The 26,198-nt window shown below is 44.6% G+C and overlaps 1 protein-coding gene across 4 annotated transcripts; it reads right to left on the bottom strand.

Moving 5' to 3' along the window:
• Positions 1-479: 479 nt before the first annotated feature.
• C1QTNF1 (C1q and TNF related 1) lies at positions 480-25,041 on the bottom strand. 4 transcript variants are annotated; one of them, XM_029599149.1, is made up of 5 exons: positions 24,960-25,019; positions 22,485-22,576; positions 13,600-13,811; positions 12,343-12,491; positions 480-7,674 (listed from the first exon to the last, which is right to left on the bottom strand). In XM_029599149.1, the coding sequence occupies exons 3-5, from the start codon at positions 13,797-13,799 to the stop codon at positions 7,124-7,126; spliced, it is 900 nt and encodes a 299-aa protein (XP_029455009.1). In that variant the 5' UTR covers positions 13,800-13,811; positions 22,485-22,576; positions 24,960-25,019; the 3' UTR covers positions 480-7,123. The 4 variants fall into 4 exon arrangements, with proteins under 4 accessions (XP_029455009.1, XP_029455010.1, XP_029455012.1 ...); XM_029599150.1 differs by lacking the exon at positions 24,960-25,019 and adding an exon at positions 22,998-23,039; XM_029599152.1 differs by lacking the exon at positions 22,485-22,576 and having other exon boundaries at positions 24,960-25,041.
• Between the last annotated feature and the right edge of the window lie 1,157 nt (positions 25,042-26,198).

The raw sequence follows: 26,198 nt of genomic DNA, 5'->3' as shown, positions 1-26,198 counted from the left end.
TAATCAGAAAAAATTTAGGTATTTTGTTGTAATGGTCACTTGATGGCAATCCTGACCACAAAACCGAAGAGGATAACTTTTCAAACAAATGCACATAGTGGCATATAAGCGCATACATGGCCGCAAGCAGGTCTACACTAGTATTTTATAACCCACATATATGATATATGTGCATTTTATAAAATACATGTATCTGTACCCCACAGCATATATGTGTATGTAGGCTTACGTGCGAAGACATGTAGAACGTATATCAATGCACTGAACTCACTTTTCCTATTTTAAAAATATACGCATGTATATTTTACACGTGAAAATAAAGTAGGCCTTGCATATATCGGGATTTACACTCGTACAGTAAGTCAGTGTATTTTAAAACAGGAGCGCATGAAGGAAATTACCGGTTTTACCAAATAGTCCACCAGTTCACCCAGTCATCGAGATCCTTCTGATTCTTCAGCCTGATCTCCCCACCCCCTCCCCAGTTCACCCAGACCTCCTACCTGGCCTTTAGTACACAATAAACATGTTTAATATCACTTATGCCAGATAATCAGCAAGTGTAAAATTACGTGACTAAATTGGAAAATCTATGTGTATGTGTCTTTTAAAATAGCAACTTACTTGTGAAATGTTGGCTTTACCCTAGAATGCCTCTAGACCACTCCTTTTTTTATACATGTCCATGTATGGGCAAAAGTGAAAATATGCACGTATATTCTACTTTTATAAAATACAGAATAAGAACATAAGATTTGCCAAACTGGGTTAGACTAAAGATCCATCAAGCCCAGGATCCCGGCAGGATCCCAAAAGCTTGATAGATTCCATGCTGCTTATCCCAGGGCTAAGCAGTGGATTTCCCCAAGTTCACCCAAATAATCCTTTATGGACTTTTCTACCAGGTACTTGTCTAAATCTTCTTTAACCCCAGCTATACTAACAGCTTTCACACATCCTCCAGCAACAAATACATGAGTAGATGCTACTTATGCACGTAAAGTTTTGAAAATTCACCTATAAGTCTGCAGGTGTCACAACTCTGGGCTGTAACCATTAGATTGCACTCACAATTAAAAGGAGTTTAAGAAAAAAGGCTAGATGTGTCTGCTCTTGGAGACCTAAATATGGATCTGAATGAAACAGTATAGAAAGTGAGTGAACATGTGATGTACTAATAACTTAGGCAGGACATGATGGGTAGGCCAAAACCAGTTGTTTGGTGGGTGACAGTGGGTAAGAGTAGATCAGTACTGATAATCATTAAAATCTGCCATGGTATCTGAGGACTGGAGGGTAGCCAATGTAATGCTAGTTTTTAGAAAGGGCTGCAGAAGTGGTCCAAGTAATTACAGACCATTAAGCCTGACAACAGCAGTAGGCATAATGGTAGAAGCTATTGTTAAGAACAAAATTAACGGGCATATGGACTTAAAGAAGAGCCAGCATGGATTCAGCAAAGGGAAGTCACGTCTTATTCATCTATTGGAATTCTTTAAAGGAGTAAATAATGTGGATAAGGGTTAGCCAGTCAATATAGTATATTTGAATTCTCAGAAGCATTTGTTGAAGTTTCTCATGAGAGACTCCTCAGGAAATTAAAACGTCATGAGAAAAGAGAAAATGTCCTATTATGGATTCGTAACTGGTTAAAGGCTAGGAAACAGAGAAGGCTTGAGTGGTCAGTGTTCCCATTTAAGAGGTAAATAATGGAGTAACCAAGGGATCTGTGCTGGTACCAGTGCTGTTTAGCTTATTCATTAGTGATATGGAAAGGAAAACATGAATGAGACAATTAAATATTACCGATGACACAACACTAGCAGATTGTGAGGAACTGCAGAAGGACCTTGTCAAACTGGGGAACTGGGCATCTAAATGGCAGATGAAATTTAATATAGGCAAGTTTAATGTGAAATCCATTGGAAAAATAATCCTAACTATAATTTTCTATCAACAAGCAGGGCTGCATTAGCCATGACACATGGGTGACATCATCTGACAGTGCTGAATGGACCCTTCTGTCTAGATCAGTAAAGTTTTACTACTGAGCATGCATGGAACGTCCCATGCATGTGCTGCCTTATGAGCCCTTATGAGGCTTTTTTTGGATGAGCATCCACATGGATATGAACCCTTCCTCTATCTATTAATTTTCTCTAATGTTCTTCTTTTGCAGTTTTTCTTCAAACTTCAAACAGTTTTTGAAGTTACCTTGCTGCCTCAACCACCCCTCAACAGCACTTTTCAGTGCTATCTAAAAAAAAAACCAAAAGAAATATTGAAATGTCCAGCTCCAAGTAGGCCGCTCCAAGGACTGTGTTTGTGGCTGCAGGATGTCCATCACCAATGGTCACATCATCTGCTACAGGTGCTGGGTCCAGATCATGATTAAGCTAACTGTTATGACTGCAGTCTGTGTCGCCCAGATCCCAGTGGATCAGGGTTTGGATGAAGAAGGAACTTCACAGGTTGGTAAATCTTTGGAGCCATTCATCATCTCAAAGCAGGGCCTCCTCACCAAGTCAAGCAACAGCCCCTCGGGCAGGGCTCCCCAACTGTGGCAAAAAAGCTCCGGATTCACCACAACACAGGGATTGAGCAAGATTTGGAAGCATCTAGAACAGAAGCCAGCATGCTTTGTGGCACACCCATGGGCTTCTTCCCCCTCTGTGCAGGGTTCATCAATGCAGAAGACAAAATGCCATTCATTAGAGTTGGTGGCGTGGTTGGCATTTTCAAAAACAGTCAGCACCAAAGCATACATCATTGAAGCACTGAGCCTTGACCTTATCAATGCACTGGGCCTCTGTACCATAGGTGCTCAGCTTTTGGTGCCATCAGTGCACCTGGCACAGAAACAAGCTTTGTGGGGACTGAGAGGAGACTCTTTGTAGTTACATTACTCCAATTTGGCACTCATCTCAATCTTGCCTCCTCTTTCTGGATTCCAGGGCCTTTTTAATGTAACTTACTCATGGACTGCATTTGGAGACACCAAATTCTATCTGCTCCATTGTGCCCATGGTCGTCTTGTGGCCTTCAGCACAGTTAGCCCAAAAGGGAGCCTCCTCATGGAGTCCAATACATGCTTCTCAGGAGGATGTCTCTTCTCCAACTCTGGGCCAGAGAACACAACAGTCCATAGACTATGAAACTGAATTGGTGAAGATGTTCTTTACCTTGTTGACTGCTAGTGACAAGGAGGGAACCCTTCAATCTCTCCTGTCAAGGATGTTGGGTTTGTTCCCTCAAGAGGGAGTCCATTTTGCCTCCATGCCTTGGGATCTCTCATCAGAGATCCCAGTGATGGAAACCACCCTGCCTCAGTCAGACAGGCCATCCCTCTCTGCAAAGGACACTAGCCAGCATTTTGAGGTTGGAGCCCGAGACACTGCTGCCTGGAACGTGCTCCAGGAGTATTCCCCTCCAAGGCTACTAAAGTCCTTGCCCCAATTGCCATCATCTTCATGGGATCCTGAGTTAGTGTCCCTCCATCTTTAGGTTCTCAGGAGAGGTCTACGGGGATCTCCTCAGACCCCTTACCTGACCTTCCAGGGCATTCATGGCCACCAGATTTCTCATACTCTAAATTCCTGGACAAACTGCATAAGGTGAGTGAAGTCAATATCTGTAGGGAAGACGATCCCTACACCAAAGTTTTCGGACTACTTTTGATTCTGGAAATGCCTTCCAACCCAGCAGTGATCCTAAACTGTCAAATCCTGAGGGATAATCTGGCTTTGTGTCCCCCTGTAGCCAGGAAACTGAACCTTAAATACAGACTCCTGGGTTTGGGGTTGTTCAGTTACCGCACAAATCTGTGATCGTGGAGTCTGCATTAAAACAACTAAAAAAAAAACAGAATTTTTACAACTCCCTCCCCCTTCCCCCCTCTGGGCAGGGATCCTAGATTATTGAACAGCTTGGGGAAGAAAGTCTTCCAGAACTTGATGCATCACATCAACTGTATGTGGTGCATTACTTACCTGATTGCATCAGCAAGCTGAAGCCTCTGGTAAAATCTGGACAGAGAACAGGAAGATTATCAGCAGGCTCTTCTGGTTGTGAAAGAGTGCAAATGCCATCTTCTCTGATCAGTGTACAAATTGTTTAAAACAGTGGCAAGATCTTCTACTACAGCCATTGGAGAACACTGGTTTCGTGGTTGAGAGCCAACAGCTTGCATGAGGATATTCATGACAAGTTGGCTAAGGTCCCATGTTCCAGTGACCATCTCTGGGGGCAAGGTCAGAGAAATCATTGCCCAGATTAAGGAGCAACATGCAACATTCAGGCCTTGCTGGCAGGAGCCAAACAGCCTTCTTCCTCCAGACAACCTTACTTTGCTTTTAAACATTGCTTCTTCCAGAGACATCCCTTCCACTAAGTTCAGTGGTAACGCGCTCCACCTGCACTGCCGCAACAAAAGCATCCAACACGTGGATGCCCACATGAGAGGCATCAGACTAAAATACCACAGCAGTCCCAGCCCAAACCAAAGCCTAGTTTTTGATGATATCCAACCTTCAGGTTTCAATACTTTTGGTAGGGGAGCGGATTCACCCATTTTCCGAGGAATGATGAAAGATCACCAAGGACAGACCATTGGATGTTCAGAATTGTTTGTTCTTCTCCTGTCCCCCAGGGCTGCACCAATGTTTAGCCTTCAATCTGGATCTGTCTTACTCAACCCAGCTCCATCTTGAGGTTGCTCCTCAGCCAGAGGGCAATAGAACCTGTCCCTTCCAAAGACCATGGTAAGGGATTCTATTTCTGCTATTTCCTTATTCTCAAGAAGTCAGGGGGATTGAGACATATCCTGGATTTATGAAGCTTGAACAAGAGTCTCTTATGGGAGAAGTTCAAAATGAGCTCCCTATACTCTGTCCTACCCTTCATCCAAGCAGGAAATTAGATATGTGCTCTGGATCTGAAGGACATATATATACCCATTCATCTGTCATGTTGGAAACACATGGATTCTTCTCACTATTAATACAAGGTTCTCCCCTTCAGGCTTTTGGCAGCCCCAAGAGTCTTCACAAAATGCATAGCCATAGCAGTGACACACTTTCATCATTTGGAATTTGTGTCTTTCCTTATTTGGATGGCTGGTCAGTGATGGGGCTTTCTCAAGAAGGGATGTTGGACTTCTTGCAGAAGATGATCCAAATGTTTCAGTCACTAGGTTTCATAATCACTCTGCCAAGTCAAACCTCATTCCTACCTAGATAATCAAATTCATTGGGGTATGAACAGACTCAGAGGAGGAGTAAACATTCCTCCCATCAGACTGGACAGTTTGTCGTCGAATGCTGATCCAAAACTTACTACAGTGAGATCAAGTCCCATTCCAAGCAATTCTGGTTGTCCTTGAGCACATGGCAGCAGCGGTTTATGCGGTCCCCATGACATGCTTCAACATGAGTTCTCCAATGGGGTTTCTGTGTTCAGTGGGATCAACTGCATCAGCCTCTGTCTCATCCAATACAGGTTACTGCAGGGATGAAAACTTCCCTCCACTGGTGGCTAGATCCAAAGGTCTTGGAAGAAGGTGCCCCTCTTTGACTTCTTCCTCACCAGGTAATGCTGGTGATGGATACATCTATTGGGGGGGGGGGGATGTGCATATAGGCTTCTTACGAATTCAGGGTTCTGGTTGGCACTGGAATATCTTTTTGAGATCAATCTCTTGGACTACAAACCATTTGATATATGTTGAGTGTTCTTGCATCTCCTTCAGGGAAAGAGAATTCTGATCTAAACTGACAACCAAGTGGCAATAGTCTACATGAACAAACAAGGGAGCACAGGATCCTGAATTCTCTGCCAGGAATTTCTGAGAATGTAGGCATAGGTTCTCAGTTATAGAGCTTTTCTCTAAGAAATTTACCTTTCTGGAATCTCCAACAAGTTGACGGATCACCTCAGCAGAGTTTTTTGCCCCCATGAGTGGACCCTGGACCAGGAAGTGGCAGACAGGTTATTTGACTTCTGAGGTTGCCCATCAATCAACTTGTTCACATAAGAGAACAACAGGAAAGTTGACAAATTTTGCTTCTTTCTTTAAAGTAAGTTAAGATCTACTCTAAATGCTTTTCTGCTTATTTATTTTATGCTAATTCATTCTGCTGTCTATGGAGAGCCCAGTTTACGGTAAGCAAACTCACTAAACATGATGCTATTTCCATATTAGGAGTAACTACCCAGAAAAAGGACATTAGAATCATTATGGATAAACACTGAGATCCTGAGCTCAGTGTGTAGCAGTGGTCAAAAAAGCAAACAGAATATTAGAAATTATTTGAAAAAAAATAGAAAACAAAACTGGGTACATCATAATGCCTCTGTACTGATCCATGCTATCACCACATCTTAAGTACTGTGTGCATTTCTGGTTGTCCCACCTCAAATAAGATATAACAGAACTTGAAAAGGTACCAAGAAGGACGACAAAAATGATAAAAGGGATAAAACAGATTCTTTATGAAGAAAGGCCAGATAGATTAGGGCTCTTCGGCTTGGAAAAGAGATACTGGAGAGGTGGATATGATAGAAGCTATTGAATTTGTTGCTGGAGGATGTAATCAAGGCTTAGCTAGGTTTACCAAAGGTATGAATAAGTTCCTGAAGGACAGGTCCATTAACAATTATTAGCCAGGTAGATGTAGGGATCACAACCTCTTCTGGGAGTGAAAAGAGGAAAGGGATCTTTCCCAATTCAGTTGTGACATGTACTTCCAAGTGACCAAAACTGGCCACTGTTGGAGATAGAATGTTGGGCTGAATGGACCATTGGTCTTGCCCAGCATGGCACTTTTTATATTATGTAATAGGCGGGAGATGATGAATAGGTAGGACATGATGGGTAGGCCAGTAGTAGTGGCTTGGAGGGAGATGATGGCTGGTAGGAGTTGATCAATTGGTGGGAAGCGATAATGGGTAAGAATTGAACATTAACTGGGAGGCGATGGATGAGGAGGAGTTATTCAGTAGGGAGAAGCGATGGATTGACTGGGAGGTAATGGGTGAGCAGGAAACAGTGACTTAGTGAGGAATGATGGCTAGTAGGAGTTGATCAATAGGTGGAAGATGGTATATGGACTGGAGGTATCAGGAGCTACAGCTCGGTGCTTGCTTTGATCAGGTATCCATTGAAGGTAATGTAGGTATCAAAGTCATCACTGAAGATGGCATTTTCACGTTCCCCCTTATAAAGGCGCACCCAAACTTCATCCTTTTCCTTCAGCTCCAGCATCAGGCTCTGGCTCTGCATGATGCTGCGGTCACTGGGCTGGGCATACAGGATCACTGCTTCTTCGTTGTTCTTCATCACATGCAGATATGTCTCTTTCTGGTTCCAAGTATGCACATTCAGATTGAAGAAATAGATGCCGGGCACATAACAAAAGAACTTCCCAGAGAACATGTTAAAATGCCCATAAAGGTTGACCAACTCATTATCAAATATTAGTGGCTGGTAGTAGTCATTGCTGTGCAGGGACTTTTTCCGGCCCACTGAGAATGCGGAATAATGATTCTTACATGGGTCTCCTGGGGCCCCAGGGCTCCCTTTCTGTCCTTTGGCTCCAATGTGGCCCCTAGAACCTGCTCCTCCAGTTTTGCCAGACTTCCCAGGGTGCCCTCGTGTTCCAATGTCCCCTTTCTCACCTAGAAGGACAAATATTTACTTCATTATAAAAACTGAACTGAGCCCTTAGCAGTAACATTTTACCTCCCCACTTTGCTGCTCTGTACCAGCAGAAATACCTCCATTGCCCCCAAAAGTGAAAAAAATCGCTGACTTTCACTAGATATTTGTCAAAATCAACTATCTGCACTTTGTTTCAAGTGAAACTTACACATGTGATTCAGATTTTCAGTCATGTATTCCCTTCCTGATGATCTGGGCAGAAAGGATGGAAACTTTAAGAGCCCTGTGTGCTTATTACAGGTATTGTAATAAAATCTTTCTCAGATAAAAACATAGAGGTCAGAATACTTGGAAGCATTTTGGGGGCATTTTAGGGAAGAGTTACATTATCCAGATAGCCTATCTTGTTAAGTCTGGTCATGACATAGAGCTGTCCTAAAGTTAGCCAGATAAAGTTATCTGGTTAACTTTAAGATAGCTGGATATATATCTAGTAGTGCAACTACACTATTGAATATACCTCCAAAGTTAGTTGGATATGTTTATCTGGCTAAATTTGCTATCTTGACAGTGATTGAATATGGACCACATAGTGCTTACTGCACAGTAGAGATTTCTAAAGCCATATTTCACACATTTGCACTTTGATGCATTTTGACCTTCACACGCTGTATTACAAATATGCCAAGAAACCCATCCAAACCTGGCACTGCCACACTCAAGAAAATCAGAAGCAAAAAAGAGCCCAATAAACTAACAAGCAAAAAAATGGTCTCCAAAAACAAAATAAAAAAATTGATCAAAAAATGAAACAATGCTGTATAAATCTGAAAGACAGTCATAGAGAGGAAGTAATAAATTCACAAAACACAAAGAGGTTCAGGCAGTCCTAACTTTTTACGCTTTTCTGCGTTAAAAGCAGAAAAGCTGGCACATCGTCAAAGTGAGCGTGAAGTGAAATGTTGGTTGGGAGCTCCACACGATGCTCTCTGCTACCTGGAATGCCTCACCTGCTTTTTTGATCTGGTTTGCAGAGGACGCATGTAGACACTACAGATTTAGTTCTTTTCCAAAAATGCAGGTTTCTAACATGCATACAGCAACTCCTAGCTATAGTGAGGTATCCACTTTCCCAGGAACCTTGTTGGTAGGTGCATTTCTGCTCGTTATGATAAGATTATGTTGATTAAGTGAGACAATTGCACTTTTTCTTTTGGTAGTTTGCACAGGACAGTTTGTGAACATTGCATATATTTATAAAAAAATGTAAACATTTGGGATAAGAATATAGATAGGAGTATATAAAACTTTTTGTGTTCCATGCATGAATTATGCCCTCTTTATGATTGCCCTTCATTATTTATAATCTTCTAGAAGGCAGTGTTATTTCATTTTTTATCAGTTTGCAATGATTTTTTTCTTTTTTGGAAACCATTGATACTGGACAGAACAGCACAGGCACGTTCTCTTTTCTGTCCAGTCTGCACTGTGTTTTACATGAAAAAGAATCTGTTAATATGAGCTCTCCTTCCTATTATATTCTCTGCAGTGAGGATGGAAGAACAGGACTGAGGAAACCCAGCCACATGGACAGCTTTCTCTTGATCCTTGTGGCTGTTTTGTTCTCTCAATGACAGCTATAGGGAAATGAGACCCTTCTTTGATGTGCGGTATTTAAGGAAAAGCAGGATATCCAATTTTAAGAAACAAATTTTCTCAGCACTCATCCCGTGTTCTGCCCCTCACTGCCACTGGCAACACCCCACTCCATCCCATCTCCTACCTCTCACAGGCATCCACAAGACCCTTCCCATGTCCCTGCCCTTCACTGACATCCATCCCATCCCATCCCATCTCCTGACCTACACCAGCACAGACAAACCCCATCAGTTGTCTTGTCCCCTCCCATCTACAGATTCAAACTTCAGTAACCAGGTTTCCACCCCCCTGGGGCGCTACCAATTGAAAATGGACCATGGGACCCAAGGTAAAGCTAATGGGCAACAATCTACTGTACAAACCAGGACTGACAGCTGAAGGTTCTGTAGCCATTGACTACACCTCAGCTCCAGCAAATTAGTCATAATCCTTCTAAGAATACTTAGCAGCTCTGACTCCCCATTTTAGGCATTAACTGCTGGTGTGTGTCCACCATGCAAGGGATGGTGGGCACATATCTACCTATCTATACAGCAGCACCAAGGAGGATGGATGCATCGGAATCAGAGATGCCCCCCCCCCCCCAAAAAAAAAAAACAAACCATCAAAGAAAAACAAGTTTCACTTAAAAAAAAGAAGCTAAATCCAACCTCACCGGTGACCAAAACCATAGCTCAGTTCACATGTATATGTTTAAGTAGAGAGGTGTGGATGCAGGCAAAGGATCTAAAAGCTGTCTGCATTAGGTGTGCCAGGAAATGGGCTGCAGAGCATCAAATCCAAGCACAGCATAAAATGCCAAAATTGTGAGCTTGCCATGACTTGCAGACTCTGGCTGACAGTGCTTTGGATGCTATAACTTAGCATGTGCTGAATATTTTGTTCAATTGGCCAGTCTTTCGGCTTTTTACCTCTTTGTTCGTAAGATATCCTGAGTTATATAGAAACAGAATTTTTAGAAAATTTTATTTTTTATTGTCAGATGACAACTGCAACACTTGTTTCATCTGCCCATTTAGCTTGTTAATGCACTATTTGATCTCTAGTTTTCCCTTTGCTTCCCTATTATTAGAGATCCTCTGCGCTTATCCCAGGCTTTAAATCTCACAGTTAAAGATGCTCTGTGATTATCCCAGGTTTTACTCCTCACTCCCCCACAGCTAAGGATCCTCTGTGCTTATCCCAGGCTTTACCCCTCACTCCCCCACAGCTCAGGATCCTCTGTGCTTATCCCAGGCTTTATCCCTCATTCCCCCACAGCTCAGGATCCTCTGTGCTTATCACAGGCTTTACCCCTCACTCCCCACAGCTCAGGATCCTCTGTGCTTATCACAGGCTTTACCCCTCACTCCCCCACTGCTAAGGATCCTCTGTGCTTAATCCAGGCTTTACCCTTCATTCCCCCACTGCTAAGGATCCTCTGTGCTTATCCCAGGCTTTACCCCTCACTCCCCCACAGCTAAGGATCCTCTGTGCTTATCCCAGGCTTTACCCCTCACTCCCCCACTGCTAAGGATCCTCTGTGCTTAATCCAGGCTTTACCCTTCACTCCCCCACTGCTAAGGATCCTCTGTGCTTATCCCAGGCTTTACCCCTCACTCCCCCACAGCTAAGGATCCTCTGTGCTTATCCCAGGCTTTACCCCTCACTCCCCCACAGCTAAGGATCCTCTGTGCTTATCCCAGGCTTTACCCCTCACTCCCCCCACAGCTTAGGATCCTCTGTGCTTATCCCAGGCTTTACCCCTCACTCCCCCACAGCTAAGGATCCTCTGTGCTTATCCCAGGCTTTACCCCTCACTCCCCCACAGCTAAGGATCCTCTGTGCTTATCCCAGGCTTTACCCCTCACTCCCCCACAGCTTAGGATCCTCTGTGCTTATCCCAGGCTTTACCCCTCACTCCCCCACAGCTTAGGATCCTCTGTGCTTATCCCAGGCTTTACCCCTCACTCCCCCACAGCTAAGGATCCTCTGTGCTTATCCCAGGCTTTACCCCTCACTCCCCCACAGCTAAGGATCCTCTGTGCTTATCCCAGGCTTTACTCCTCACTCTCCCACAGCTAAGGATCCTCTGTGCTTATCCCTAAATTATGTTACTGTTTCTACCTCCACCACCCTTTCTGGAAAGAAATACCTTCTGATGTTGCTCCTGATTTTACCCCCTCGGAGCCTTATACTATAACCTCTTTTTCGAATCTAGAGCATTGTTTCCTCTGAAAAGGTTTTTTCTTCCTATGCATTATTTATACCTTTGAGGTACCTAAATGTTTCCGTCATAACCCCTCTTCTCCTCTGGGTTGTACACGTTGAGGGCAAATTTCAAAACTGTTTACTGGTAGGGAAGAGAGCAATTTACCTGAGTAAATCGCCCTCATCTGAGCAGCTAAAACTTCATGTGCTGTTTCACAATGCACATAGTTTTTGCCACATTTAGGGGTGGGGTCCCATTGGGACATGTTTTGGGCGGGATCTGAAAATAACTTGCGTAGATTATATTTTAAAATCTATGCATATTATATTCCATTCAAATTTTACCCACATACCAAGCAGGTGCAAAGCACCCGTGCACTTTCCCTTGGAAAACACCAGGGTATCTGGCCTGCGGGTGGCCTATGCATCTAGACAGGAAGGTTGGAGATTGTCCTCTACAGATTCTCCTTCACGTTTGTGCCCAAAATGATTTTGTTTTGCTTCTGCTTCACGGCGCTTTGTTTAAATATGGCAGCCATACGGTGTGAAGTCATTTTCTCATCTGCCTCCACCCCCACACTTTCATGCTGTAGCCCCCCCACCCCCCCCCCCCCCCCCGAGATGTGAAAATTGTTCAAGCAATGAGGCATGACATCATGCCAGGAGATGGCACCAGAAGGCTGGATGGTCTTTGTTAAAAGTAACCGTCATGCTTTAGAAATAATAAAAAAACAAACAAACAGCGTCTAGAGTCCTGATCCTGTAAAAACATGCCTATAAGATTCTTCTCCTATAGCGCTCAGGACAGGGTCCTCTATGCCCAGCTTCCATCTTACCTTTCAGGAGAGTGATGTTAATTTGGGGAACTGGTTGGTATATGGGGTACACAGGTAAGTAAGTAAGGGGGTCACAGCAGCGCACACATTGGGAGGGGGGAGACTGTGAATCTGAATTTGTAGCTGTCCTAGCAGGCTCCTCCTCAACCCTTTAAGACAGAAACCAAGGAGAAAATATTACAAGAGAGAACTAGGCTGTATCCCACTCCCCCACCTCCATGCCATGCTGTATCCCTTCTCCCCTCCCCTCATGCCATGCTGTATCCCTGCTCCTCTCCCCACCTCTAGTGCCGTATATAGCCATGCTCCCCCTCCCTCAACTAGTGCTGCGCCATGCCTCCCTCTCCTTTCCCTGCATTGCAGTGCTGTAGCCCTTCTCCCGTCCCCTTCTCACACCATGCTTCAACTCCCCCTGTTCCAGCACTGTGCTGTATCCCTCACTTCCCCCACCCAGCTGCATGCTGTATCTCTCTTTCCTTCCCCAAATGCTGTTTTGTATTCCTCTCTTCCCTCATCATCATGCTGTTTCCATACCTTTCCCTCTCCCAAAGTGCCGTGCTATATCCCCTCTTCTCTCCCCCAGCACTGTAGCACCATGCTGCATCCCCTCTCCCGCATTGTGATGTAGCCCTCCCTCCATCTATAATTAATTCCTTGCTGTGTTCCCTCACTGTCACAGCAATGTGCTATATCCCTGTGCCCCCCAGCACCGTACTATATCTTTTGTAACCATTTTTTCTCCACCTGCACCTTATTGAATCCCCTTGCTCCCCATGGCTGTGCTGCATTGCCTGTCTTCTCTCTCCCACCCAGTATCCTTTCTCTCCCCCACCCCTCAGCACTATATTGTGCATGACCATACTCAGCAGAGTGAATGGAAAAGTCTTTCTCAATCTTTTCACTGTTCTTGGAAACATGAAACCTTATGGAAGTCTGACATTTTCATCTTTTATATTTTTCACTGTGCAGGGTTCAGGGTTTCCAACTGTGATCCTTGAGGATGATGAACCAGTCGAGGCTGTCAGATATCACTAATGCCCCAATTGTAGGCAGATCTATTTTCTGCCATGTTCAGTGTGCGGTACTTGAGGGTGACAGTTGAATATCCCTATTTCACTTTCACCCCTTGATCTGCTTGTTAAACTCTCCTAAGCCAGCACACTGTCGGTGTTTATCCCACAAGTGGTTCCCATGCATGCCCACACATACATGCATATGTGAGGAACACCTAGACACACAAGGTCACGTGGTGCCCACCTGGAGGATGAGTCCTGGAATGGGGGTGACCTAGTTGTGTGTTGATGGCTCTGAAGCTGCTCTTCTTTTCTGGGCTCCTCCAGGTTCCTCTTGGATCGATGGCTATGATAGGCCTGAGTCCGAAAAGTGTCACCCGGCCCTTGCACCAGAAGCAGAAGGCATGAGATGAGTAGCAATCCAGGGCCCAAAATGCAGGTCATTCTGGAAGCTTCCTGGGATGATGAGACAATGGAAGAAGAGCTCGTTATTCATGGAAAGAAATAGAAACATAGACCGAGACTGCAAGGCCCATTCACTCTCTGCCCGTTTTTTCTTTGCACGGGTACCACAGACTTTTACCTCCTCTTCTCCCTGGGCTTGTCCTAGATTTGCTTGAATTCTGCACTTGCTTTAGTTGCTCTTGCTTGTATTGTGTTGTATTGTATTGTGAGGTTCCATTCACCCAGAGCCCTCTCTGTGTATGAATACGCCCTTACTTTACTCCAGTCTTACAACAGGACCCCCTGGCTTGGGAGGAGGGGTAAGACAATAATATGAATTATTTATGTAGCATCTTTGTACACAGCACTGTACAAGATAATTCACATAGTCTGGAAAACCAACCTCATGAGACCAGATTTAATGTCCAGTCCAGTAATTAGAGAATTAGTGACCTGCACTGCCACATGGGACACTGAATTCAGTATCCAGCTCAGGTAAACCCCTGATCTGAAGGGGACTGTAAGAAGGAAATCCTCAGAGGGGAGAGAGGCATTAGGGCGCAGGTGCCAAAAGAATGGGGAAAAGAGAGGACTAACATGAAAGAGCTCACATATGCATTGAAAGAGGACAACTGAAAGGAGATAGCGTAGCGTGTGTATGTGGGGGAAGAGAAAAGATTTGGGATTGTAGTGTAGTCACAGGTTCCATCCTGTTTACTGTAAAGGAATCAGGTCTGCAACACAGACTAGTCAAATTTCTGAAGGCATCTCTCACATTCAAGAAAATTGAATTTCTACCACGTCCAAACCTCAGATCTTCCAGCAGATCTTAGCCCTGTCCAATGCAGAATTTATTAAGGCAAGCAACAGAAAAAAGGAGTGGGAGAGAGCCATCGACTCACAGGCATAGGCAGGGAGGTAGAGAGAGAGAGAGAGAGAGCTCCTCACATGCATAGGAAGAGGGAGAGAATGATGCACAGGTAGGGAAAAGGAGAGAGCCACTCACTGCACAAGTAGGGAGAGAGAGAGGGATGATCACACACACAGGGAGAGGGAGACAGCCACTGGTATGCACAGGCAGAAAGAGGGAGAGAGTCGCTGGCATGCAAAGGCAGGGAGAAGGAGAGAGAGACTCATGCCCGGGCAGGAAAGGAGAAGGATACTCGCATGCATAGGCAAGGAAAGACTGTTGAGGCAGAAAAAGAGATGCTGTAGAGAATGAGACAGATAAGACCTAATTCACTAAGAGGTCCATATTCAACAGGCTGGGTAGTGGACAAGTTATCCAGCTGAAGTTAGTCGGATAACTTATCCCATATATTCAGCAGGAGAAACATACCACTGAATATAGGTGATTAAAGTTATCCAACTACATATAGCTGGATAACTTTAACTGTAACTGGACATTGTTCAAATATGGCTGGATAGGCTTAAAGTTATCCAGCCTCATGTGGCCGGATAACTAGCTACTTACCCGGAGATGTCTGGGTGCACTTGTTAAAATTTTTAAAAAGTCATGGGCCTCCTGGTCCAATGCCCACTCCTCCCATCAGTAATCGCAACCCCCCACCTCACTGTATCAGAAACACACACACACACACCCCCAACGTCAAGAACTGAGTTTTAAAATATCAGTGCTCAGCCCAGGCCTCCCATTAAGAAACCAATACATTGCCCCTTCTCACCCATAGGCAGACACTCTCCCACAGAAGCCCTCCCACCCACCTGGTACCTGTATTATGGACCCCCATTATCAATGCTGTGACCCCAGTGCTTCCAGTGCTTCTTAGGTAATAGCACTGGAAGTGTACATTTACACTGCACAGTACGCTTCCAGCGTTATTACCTAAGTAACACTTGAAGTGCCAGGATCGCATAGCTCGGCGATCCCGGCACTGACAATGGGGACCACAATACAGGTACCTGGTGGGTGGGAGGGCTTCTGTGGAAGGAGGATGCTGTTTGTGGGGGAGAATGGGATAATGTATTGGTTTCTTAGTGGGGAGGGAGGCCTAGGCTTGGCACTGTTTCTTTAAAACTCATTTCCTGAGTGGGGGGGGGGGTGGGATTCTAGGCCGTGCAGGGAGGGGTTGCGACATATGGTGGTGGTGGGGGGTCGGCATCTGGCTGGGAGGCCTGCAACTTGATTTTTATTTTTAACAGGTGCGCTATTCACCCAGCTATCTCTGAAGATATCCGGGTGAGTAACTAGTTAGCCAACCACATGAAACCGGATAATTTGGGATATACCCGAAATTCAGCTACGTTAGCCGGATAACTCAAACCCTACCCGGAACGCCCCTTTTAATGCAGCTAAATTATAGCTGGATAAGTAATTATCCGACTATAATTTAGCCAGATAAGTAGCTGAGTATGCCAAATTTGCCATTTAGAAGGAAAACGTTTGAATTATGCATCTAAATGGCTTTTGAATATGGACCTGAAAATCTTTTCTTGCAGTCTATGGAAAAAGAAGCTTTAGAAATCAAGTGCTTTAGTTGCCTGTTAGGCAGGTAAAATAGAGTTAACCCGGTCTAAGTCAGCCAGCTGCGGTCAGTAGATTCTCGGCTGCCTGAAAGTACGCAGCACTTTCCTTGCCTGCACAAATGTGTCCGCCTAAACAAAGCTCTTTCTGAGGCACGTATTAGCTGTTCCTGCCTAAACCGCGTGTCGTTAAAACCGTCTAACTTTTCTCCCGCCGTTCTGCTTTACCTAAAGGTAGACGCATAACTCAGTTTTCAAACTCAGCGCAGGCAGTTACCTTTGCTCGTGTGCTGCGCGGACATCCCCGTACCTGCCTGCCTTTACGTAAAGTTTACTCCACAACCGCCGAGCATGCGTAGGCGGAAGCGGCAGAAGAGACAGTGACCCTGCTAAATCCACAGTCCGGCCCCTCTGTCATCTCTGCCCGAGGGGACGGAAACCCCACGTTGGAGCCCCTGAAATAAGAGGGCTGATTTGCTGCCTGAGGCATTTCGGTGTGGGAGCCAGCGATCAGGGCGGAAGCCACAATTTTCCATGACATGTGCCAGCCCACCGAAACCCTACAGCCTTGGCCGCAGCGACAGGCACAAGCCAGTAGTCGGGGAATGAAGGAGAGGAGCTGGCTGCACAATATTTGCTGGAATAGGGAACAAAGGGAATATTAAAAATAGACGTAATCACTATTATAATGGAGTATGGCAAAAAAAAAAAAAAAAAAAAGCAAATTAGCAGACTGGAGCTGGGCTCCTAGTTACAGACTGCAGTGTTATAGGTGACCTGATGTATAGGTGACTTAAGGCCATGCCCTTGCCTCTGTTCCCCTCCCCCATCTTGTTGCTGTCAGGGAGCTCTTACTGTCTCTGCAACAAGAGGAGAATCTATCTGCCACAGTTTAATAATGTCACTTCTTTATCCTTGAGCCCTCCCTACCAATGCACGGGGGCTGGGGGATTAGAGAGTGCGAGAAAAAGGCAGAAGCAGAAGAGAAAAGAAGAAGGGAAGATTAGAAACAGAGAAGGGGGTGGGCAAAGTAAACTTTTGAGTAACTTTTATGATTTCCTGTGGTGTGGTTCCTGCCCTACCAAACACATCAGCTGTAGGTGCCCCGGAGCTGGGAATTTTCTCATTGTTACCTCAACTTTTACCACATGATTAAAGAAGGCGCAAGATTGCAAAAGATTCCTAGTTCTCCAGGAAAGAAGGTAATTTGGGGTTAGAGATATATGGGAACCTGCCAGGAACCTCAATCATGATGGCAAGGTCTCTTGTAGAATAGTTTCTGTATGAGTCACATTAATTATAGCTGAGAGAGTGTGTGACCAAGTGAAGAAAGAGGCTGCTAGGGCAGAGAAGTGCTTTACTCTGGAGACCCAGCTCTCTCTGGCTAACATGGTAGCGCCCAGAAGAAGCAAAATTGATCCCATAATGGCCCCCAGTGGACAGCTTCCTACATCAGGCATTGTGGCAGTCACTGCTGAAGGGTGAGACTGGCATCCCATAGCAGGGCTTAAGATCCCCTGGCAGATCCAATTGGAGAAATCTTGCAATATCCACAACTTAGGTTCATCAGCATTAAAAGAATCACCAAGAAGTAAAGATGAGTGTGAGCCTAGCATGTTTCCATCAAGGGATGTGCACCCTTACAGCTGCAATTCTCTCATCAGGCTCTTTGGACACAGTATTATAATTGAGGGAGATGTTTTGGGAGCTTCAGGCAAGAGTTGTAATTTTGTTATTGACAACTCTGTAGGCACTTTGCAAAGAGATGTGTCAAGGGGTTGCTGGTGTTAATTTTGTGGTTGTGTGTTCACAGTTGCTGTATATTTGTCTTCTTTAATTTGATAGTATTTTATTATGCATGTGAGCCTGTATTATGCATGTGTATTCTGCCTAACATTGTAGACAGAGTAGATTATAAATTTTATAAATAAATAATACAGCCACAATGCTGTCTCAGCCTGCACACTATTACAGCTGCAGTTCTCTCTAATCAGTCAGCATGCACACGATTACAGCTGCAGTGCTCTCCCAGGACTGTGTACACGATTACAACTACAGTGCTCTTTTAAGAATGTGAACACTCTTTCAGCTACAGTGTCTCTCATCAGACAATGTTCACACTATTACAGCTGCAATGTCTCTCATCGGGCAGTGTGCAGTGCTCTCTGATCAGTCAGAATATTCACAACTACAGCTGCAGTGCTCTCTTAGGAGTGTGCACACTATTACAGCTGCAGTATCTCTCATCCTGTAGTGCATTGTGCAAATGGTCACAGCTGCATTGTCTTTCATCAGGCAGTGTGCACACTATAACAACTTCAGTGCTCTCTGAAGTAGTGTGTACACTATTACAGCTGCAATGTCTCTCACCAGGCACTGTATCCACTATTACAGCTTCAGTGCTCTCAGGACAGCCACAGTTCTCTCTGATCAGGCAGTGTACACATGATTACAGCTGCAGTGCTTTCTCAGGAGTCTGCAGTGTTCTCTTTGGAGTGTGCACACTATTACAGCTGCAGTGTCTCTCATTAGGCAATATTCACATTATAGCTGCAGTTCTGTCAGAAGTATGCACACTATTAAAGCTGTAGTGTCTCTCATTGGGCAGTGTGCACACTATTGCAGCTGCAGTACTCTCAGGAGTGTGCACAATATTACAGACACAGTATCTCTCATCAGGCAGCATGCACACTATTACAGCTGCAGTGTCTTTCATTAGGCAGTGTACACATAAGAACATTTGAAGTTGCCATACTGGGTCAGAGCAAAGGTTGATCAAGCCCAGATTCTGTTTCCAACAGTGGCCAATCCAGATTATAAATATCTGGCAAGTACCCAAACATTAAATTGATCCCATGCTACTAAAGCCAGTAATAGCAGTGGTTATTTCCTAAGTCAACTTGATTAATAGCAGTTTATAGACTTCTCCAGGAACATATCCAAACCTTTTTTAAACCCAGGTATACTAACTTCCCTAACCACATCCTCTGGTAATGAATTCCAGAGTTTAATTGTGTGTTGAGTGAAAAAGAATGTTCTCTGGTTTGTTTTAAATGTGCTACTTGCTAACTTCATGGAGAGCCCTTAGTCCTATTATCTGAAAAAGTAAATAACCGATTCACATTTACTCATTCTAGTCCTCTCACGATTGCCCTTCTCTGTATTTTCTCTAGTACAATTATATCTTTTTTGAGATGCGGTGACCAGACCTGCACACAGTACTCTAGGTGCAGTCTCACCATGGAGCAATACAGAGAGAGGCATTATGGCATTCTCTGTTTCATTCACCATTGCCTTCTTAATATTTCCTAACATTCGGTTTGCTTTTCTGACTGCTGCAGCACACTGAGCTGACAATTTCAATGCATTATCCACTATGATGCCTAGATCTTTTTCCTGGGTGGTAGCTCCTAATATGGAACCTAACATCGTGTAACTACAGCAAGGGTTATTTTTCCCTATGTGCAACACCTTGCACTTGTCCACATTAAGTTTTATCTGCCATTTGGATGCTCAATCTTCCAATCTCGCAAGGTCCTCCTGTAATGTATCACAGTCTGCTTGTGATTTAACTACTCTAAATAATTTTGTGTCATCTGCAAATTTGATCATCTCACTCATCTTATCCCTTTCCAGATCATTTATAAATATATTGAAAAGCACTGGTCCAAGTACAGATCCCTGAGCAGCAGCGGATTCCCGCTGAAGACTGGCCCGGGGATTCGCCGCCCAGGCCGGCCCAGGAGATACCATGTGGTCTGCCGAGCACGGCTCTGTCACGGCCACACTCGGCCCACCGGGGGATGCCCGATCCCCCGAAAGGCCAATCCGCCCCGTCCCTGAGGCACTCCCCACTATTTACTTTTTTCCACTGAGAAAACAGACCATTCAATCCTGCTCTCTGTTTCCTGTCTTTTTACCAGTTTGCAATCCTCAAAAGGACATCGCCTCCTATTCCATGACTTTTTAGTTTTTCTTAGAAGCCTCTCATGAGGAACTTTGTCAAACGCCTTCTGACAATCCAAGTACACTACATCTACCGGTTCAACTTTATCCACATGTTTATTAACCCCTTCAAAAAACTGTAGCAGATTTGGGAGGCAAGACTTGCCCTGGGTAAATCCATGCTGACTGTGATCCATTAAACCATTTCTTTCTATATGTTCTGTGATTTATTTCTTTAGAATAGTTTCCACTATATTTCCCGGCACTGATGTCAGGCTCACCAGTCTATAGTTTCCTGGTTCACCCTGGATCCCTTTTTAAATATTGGGGTTACATTGGCCACCCTCCAGTCTTCAGGTACAATGGATGATTTTAATGATAGGTTACAAATTTTTACTAATAGATCTGAAATTTCATTTCTGAGTTCTTTCAGAACCCTAGGGTTTATGTCATCCGGTCCAGGTGATTTGCTTCTCTTTCGTTTGTCAATCTGGTCTATTGTGTCTTCCAGATTCACTGTGATTTGGTTCAGAGTATCTGAATCATCACCCTTGAAAACTGTCTTTGGAACTGATATCTCCCCATCATCCTCATTAGTAAACATGGAAGCAAAGAATTCATTCAGTCTTTCCGTGATGGTTTTATCTTCCCTAAGAGCCCCTTTAACCCCTCAATCATCTAACAGTCTAACCGACTCCCTCACAGGTTTCTGCTTCGGATATATTTTAAAAAGTTTTTATTATGAGTTTTTGCCTCTCCAGCCAGCATCATTTCAAATTATCTTTTAACTTGTCTTATCAATGTTTTACATGTAACTTGACAATACTTATGCTTTTTCCTATTTTCTTCAGATGGATCCTTCTTCCAAGTTTTGAAGGGGTTTTTTTTGGCTAAAATAGCCTCTTTCACTTTACCTTTTAACCATGTCGGTAATCATTTGGCTTTCCTTCCACCTTTCTTAATGCATGGAATATATCTGGACTGTGCTTCTAAGATGGTATTTTTAAACAGTGTCCACACCTGTTGAACACTCTTAACCACTGCAGCTGCACCTTTCAGTTTTTTCTATTTTCATCATTTTATCAAAGTTTCTCTATTGAAAGTTTAGTGTTAGAGCTGTAGATTTACATATTGTCCTCCTTTCAGTCATTAGTTCAAATTTGATCATGTTATGATCACTATTGCCAAGCAGCCCCACTACCATTACTTCTCTCACCAAATCCTGCACTCCATTAAGAATTAAATCTAAAATAGCTCCCTCTCTCATCAGTTCCTGAATTAATTACTCCATGAAGCAGTCATTTAATCCATCCAGGAACTTTACCTCTCTAGCATGTCCTGATATTACATTTACCCAGTCATTATTACTGAACTATCAATTTGGTTAGCTTCCCTGATTTCTCTTAGCATTTCATCATCTGTTTCATCATTTTGGACAGGTGGACGGTAGTATACTCCTATCACTATACTTTTACCTAACACACACAGGACTTCTATCCATAAAGATTCTACTGTGCATTTGGCCTCTTCTATGATCTTTATCCTGTGGACTCTATGCCCTCCTGGACATAAAGTGCCCCCCCCCCCCCAAGTTGATTCTCCCTATCATTGCAATATAATTTATACCCTGATATAACACTGTCCCATTGGTTATCCTCCTTCCACCAGGTCTCTGAGATGTCAATTAGTCTACCTCATCCATCATTGCTATACACTCCAACTCTCCCATCTTACTTCTTAGACCTCTGGCACTGGCATACAGACATTTCAAAGTGTGTTTTTGTTTGTATTAACAACCTGCTTTTCAGTTAACAGGGATAATCTGGAGTCCTTTAGCTCAGATGATTCTTTACTTATATGCACACAGACTACTTTTGCTTTTATTGGACCCTCTCTGTTGGGATGCCCTAACTCTCCTGTTTCATTAGTATCCTTCAAATCCATCCAAACCATGCTGTGCTGAGCAACTGTCGGCTTTCTCTCTTGTTCTAGCTTAAAAGCTGCTCCTATCTCCTTTTTAAAAGTTAGTGCCAGCAGCCTGGTTCCACTCTGGTTAAGGTGGAGCCTGAACATTCGGAAAAAACTCATCAGGCAGTGTGCACTCTATTACATCTGAAGTGCTTTCTCATCAGGCAATGTGCACACTGTTACAGCTGCAGGGCTCTCTCATCAGGCACTGTACACACTGTTACAGCTGCAGGGCTCTCTCATCCATGGGGTAATGTACACATCAGGGCTGAACTCAGACAACCCTACCAGATGTGCACTCCTTGGAGAGGCAGGTGGAGTGGGGCTGATTACTGTTGCACTCTGCTATAGATGTCACAGTCCTGAGCAGCAGCATATACCTGTAGCACACAAGATGGAATAGACTCAAGGTCAGGGAGATACAACTCCTACAGAAAAAGAATGAAATAGAGAACAGTTATGGAATTCAAAAGAGCATGGGATAAACACTGCGGATCCCTAAAGGGCAGAGAATGGAAATGAAGAAATGGAGTAACTTATGTTAACTTTAGGTGTATCACTTCTAAGAACATAAAAAGTTGTCTTACTGGGTCAGACCGAGGGTCCATCAAGCCCAGTTTCCTGTTTCTAACAGTAGACAATCCAAGATACAAGTACTTGGCAAATACTCAAACATTAAATAGATCCCATATTACTGATGCTGGTAATAAGCAGTAGCTATTCCCTAAGTCAATATGATTATATCTTTTTTTTGAGATGCGGCGACTGGAATTGCACACAATATTCAAGATGCAGTCTCACCATGGAGCGATACACCTTGCACGTGTCCACATTAAATTTCAGCTGCCATTTGGATGCCCAATCTTCCAGTCTTGCAAGGTCCTCCTGCAATTTATCACAATCCACTTGTGATTTAACTATTCTGAATAATTTTGTGTCATCGTTATCCACATGTTTATTAATCCCTTCAAAAACCTGTAGCAGACTTGTGAGACAAGACTTCCCTTGGGTAAATCCATGCTCTTTGTGTCCCATTAAACCATGTTTATCTAAATGTTTTGTGATCAGAGCTGGTACAAGAGTATTAGGCAAACCTTTGGTCATGCATACCCTCCCCCAACTTACCCCTAACAGTGCTCCCTCCTACAGCAGCAGTGGCTCCAGAACAGTGATCCCTTCTTTGGCAGTATTAGCTCTGGCACAGAATTCATTTGGGTCTCATGCTGGCAAGATTTTGCTGCCCCCAAACCTTTGGCACTCTAGGCAACTGCCTAGTTTGCCTAATGGAAGCCCCAGCTCTATCTGTGATGTTATTCTTTATAACAGTTTCCACAATTTTTCCCGGCACTGAAGTCAGGTTTACCAGTCTATTGTTTCCTGGATTGCCCCTGGAGCCCTTTTTAAATATCGGGGTTACATTGGCCACCCTCCAGAATTCAGGTACAATGGATGAGTTCAATGATAGGTTACAAATTACTAGTAATGGGTCTGAAATTTAATTTTTTTAGATCTTTCAGAGCCCTGATGTGTATACAATCTAGACCAGGTGATTTGCTACATTTCAGTTTGTCAATCTGGCCACTGCATCTTCCAGGTTCACCTTATTTTGGTTCAGTTCATCCATATCATCATTTGGTTCAGTTCATCCATATCATCACCCCTGAAAACCATCTTTGGAACCAGTATCTCCCCAACATCCTCATTAGTAAGTACTGAACCAAATAATTCATTTAGTCTTTCCTTGATGGTCTTATCTTCCCTAAGAGACCCTTTAACCCCTCGACCTTCTAATGGTCCAACCAATTCCCCTGTAGGCTTCCTGCTTTGATATGTTAAACAAAAATTTTTTATTATGAATTTTTGCCTCTACATCCAACTTCTTTTCAAATTCTCTCTTAGCCTGCATGGGGTAACCTGCACAGAGCGGCAGAAACTATCATAAGCTGTAAGAGAAGCTGGGGGCTGAGAGAATTGGTTGGGAGGGTGGGGGGGGGAGGCCCTGCTGGATGTCTTGTCAGCTGTGGGTAGGAGGAAAGGGCTGATAGCCCCACTGGGCCTTTTGTTCGGCCACCAGCAAGAGGGCATCTGCCAGCAGCTGAAGAAGCAGAGATTCAGGGCACTGAGTCACAGAGTTGGTCCATGGGCCCTGTGTGCCCCTAATAACGCTGTCCCTGCAAAAAAGGGCTGGAGAAGGTGAGAAAAAGAGGATGGGCTAGGGAGGTGAGAGGAGCAGAGGTTGAGAGAAGGGTTCCTCTGGAGGGGGGTGGGGGTTGAAAGAGGGGATCAGCTGGAGTGCAGGGAGAGTGAGGTGTGATTGCTGGAGGGGGACTGCACCCCTGCTAATTTGTTTTGGTTGACCTCTACGGTCAGGTGAATTTTCACCTGCTAAAAATGGGTGTCACTTTGGCTACAAGTTTGGGAAGCCCTGCCTTAGTCAATCGTTGGCATTCCTCTTCACTTCCTCCTGTTTATCTCCTGAAAGCCCTCCTTCTCTCTTCTATCCCAGTTCCTCACATCCTGCCCCCCCCCCCCCTCTCTTCCTCCATCCTCTCACTGCCCCCCCTTACTGATCCTGGTTTGTATACAGGAGGAGGAGGATGCACACCACGGAGGTGGGGAGGACTCTCCATCTCTTTCGGAATGCAGCTTTTGCCTGCGGAAGGATCCCCAGCAGCGCAGAAACGGTTTAAAGGCCGAAGGGTTGGGTGACCATGTGCCCTGCACCGGGGCAGTAATCAAATCACGCCCCTGGCCTTCGCTTACCTTTCTCCGGGGTTCCAGATCCCAAGACACAAATCAGGCGATTCCTAGCCTTCAGCTGAGTGAGGACTCTGACAAGTTTGCTTTTTTTTTTTTTTTTTTTCTGGCATCCCGCCTGCGCCTTGAGCTCCACCCCAGCTGCCTGTAGAGTAAAGAGCAGAAAGATGAGCCGAGGCATAAAGAAAGCCAATCCCTGACATCTTCCTCCTCAGCTCGGAAAGAAGGTTTCTGGGAGGCAAACGGAAGGGAAGCAGCGGGACACAGGGCAAATGTGAAAGGAGCCAGCTGAGGAAGCGCATGGCGGATCGGGGAGGGGGACTGGAAGAAGTCACCCAGTAACAGCACTGGGACTGCGCTTCTCAGGCTGGGAATGACTGGGTTCCTACCCTGGGGGGGGGGGGGGGGGCGGGGGATTCGGATCGGGGAGCTTCAGACCAGGCTCTGCCACTTTCTCAGTGCTGTGACTAGAGAGACCGAAGATGTCAGGAAAAACCTCTGACACTGAGAAGCAAACATCTGCATGCCCCACATTAACAGTCTGGAATAAAGAGAAAGAGATCATCTTCCTCTGAGGCCGATGCAATAATCTGAGCTTTAAGAAACCGTGCACTGGCTTTCTGCGCACAGTTTTAATGCTGGGGATTACATTTTGTTTAACTCCAGATTCAGTAATCTAATGCTATGTAAATGCATCGCAAGTTAAAAAAAAAAAACCTGCATTGACTGAAAAATGTGTGTTTGGCACAGGCCGAACATATATTTTAACTTGGAAAGGTGTGGCGGAGGCAAACCGGGGAAAAAAGAGACTGTGTACGGTTTAAAAAAAAGATAGCCGGATAAATGGTACTTATCCGACTATCTGGCCATGGCTAACCACCATCACTTAGGGGGTTATTTTCCAACTCGCGAAAAGCCGTTATCACACGCGATACGGCCATATCGCATGCGATACTACTGCAGAGCACGCTAAAACTGCTTATCGCGAAACGCGTATGTTCATTTTGAATTAACTATTCATGTGGGCGGAGTTAGGGCGGGACAAATGTTAACTAGGGAGGTGTTACCGCGATCCGCGAAAAGCTTGCGCTGTTATCGCGGCTCTTAACATGCCCAATATCTACACCTTTTCCCGTTGCGTTACGCTCTATCGCTGTGTGCGTATCGCACCCTGCGGTATTATCATGGCGCGTATCACGCGTGAAAAAAACTGTAAACAATCCCCACACACCAACTAACCCATTC

The sequence above is a fragment of the Rhinatrema bivittatum genome, chromosome 4 (assembly GCF_901001135.1).
Source record: "Rhinatrema bivittatum chromosome 4, aRhiBiv1.1, whole genome shotgun sequence".
NCBI classification, from domain to species: Eukaryota; Metazoa; Chordata; class Amphibia; order Gymnophiona; family Rhinatrematidae; genus Rhinatrema; species Rhinatrema bivittatum.
This window is presented reverse-complemented; position numbering and strand designations above follow the sequence as displayed.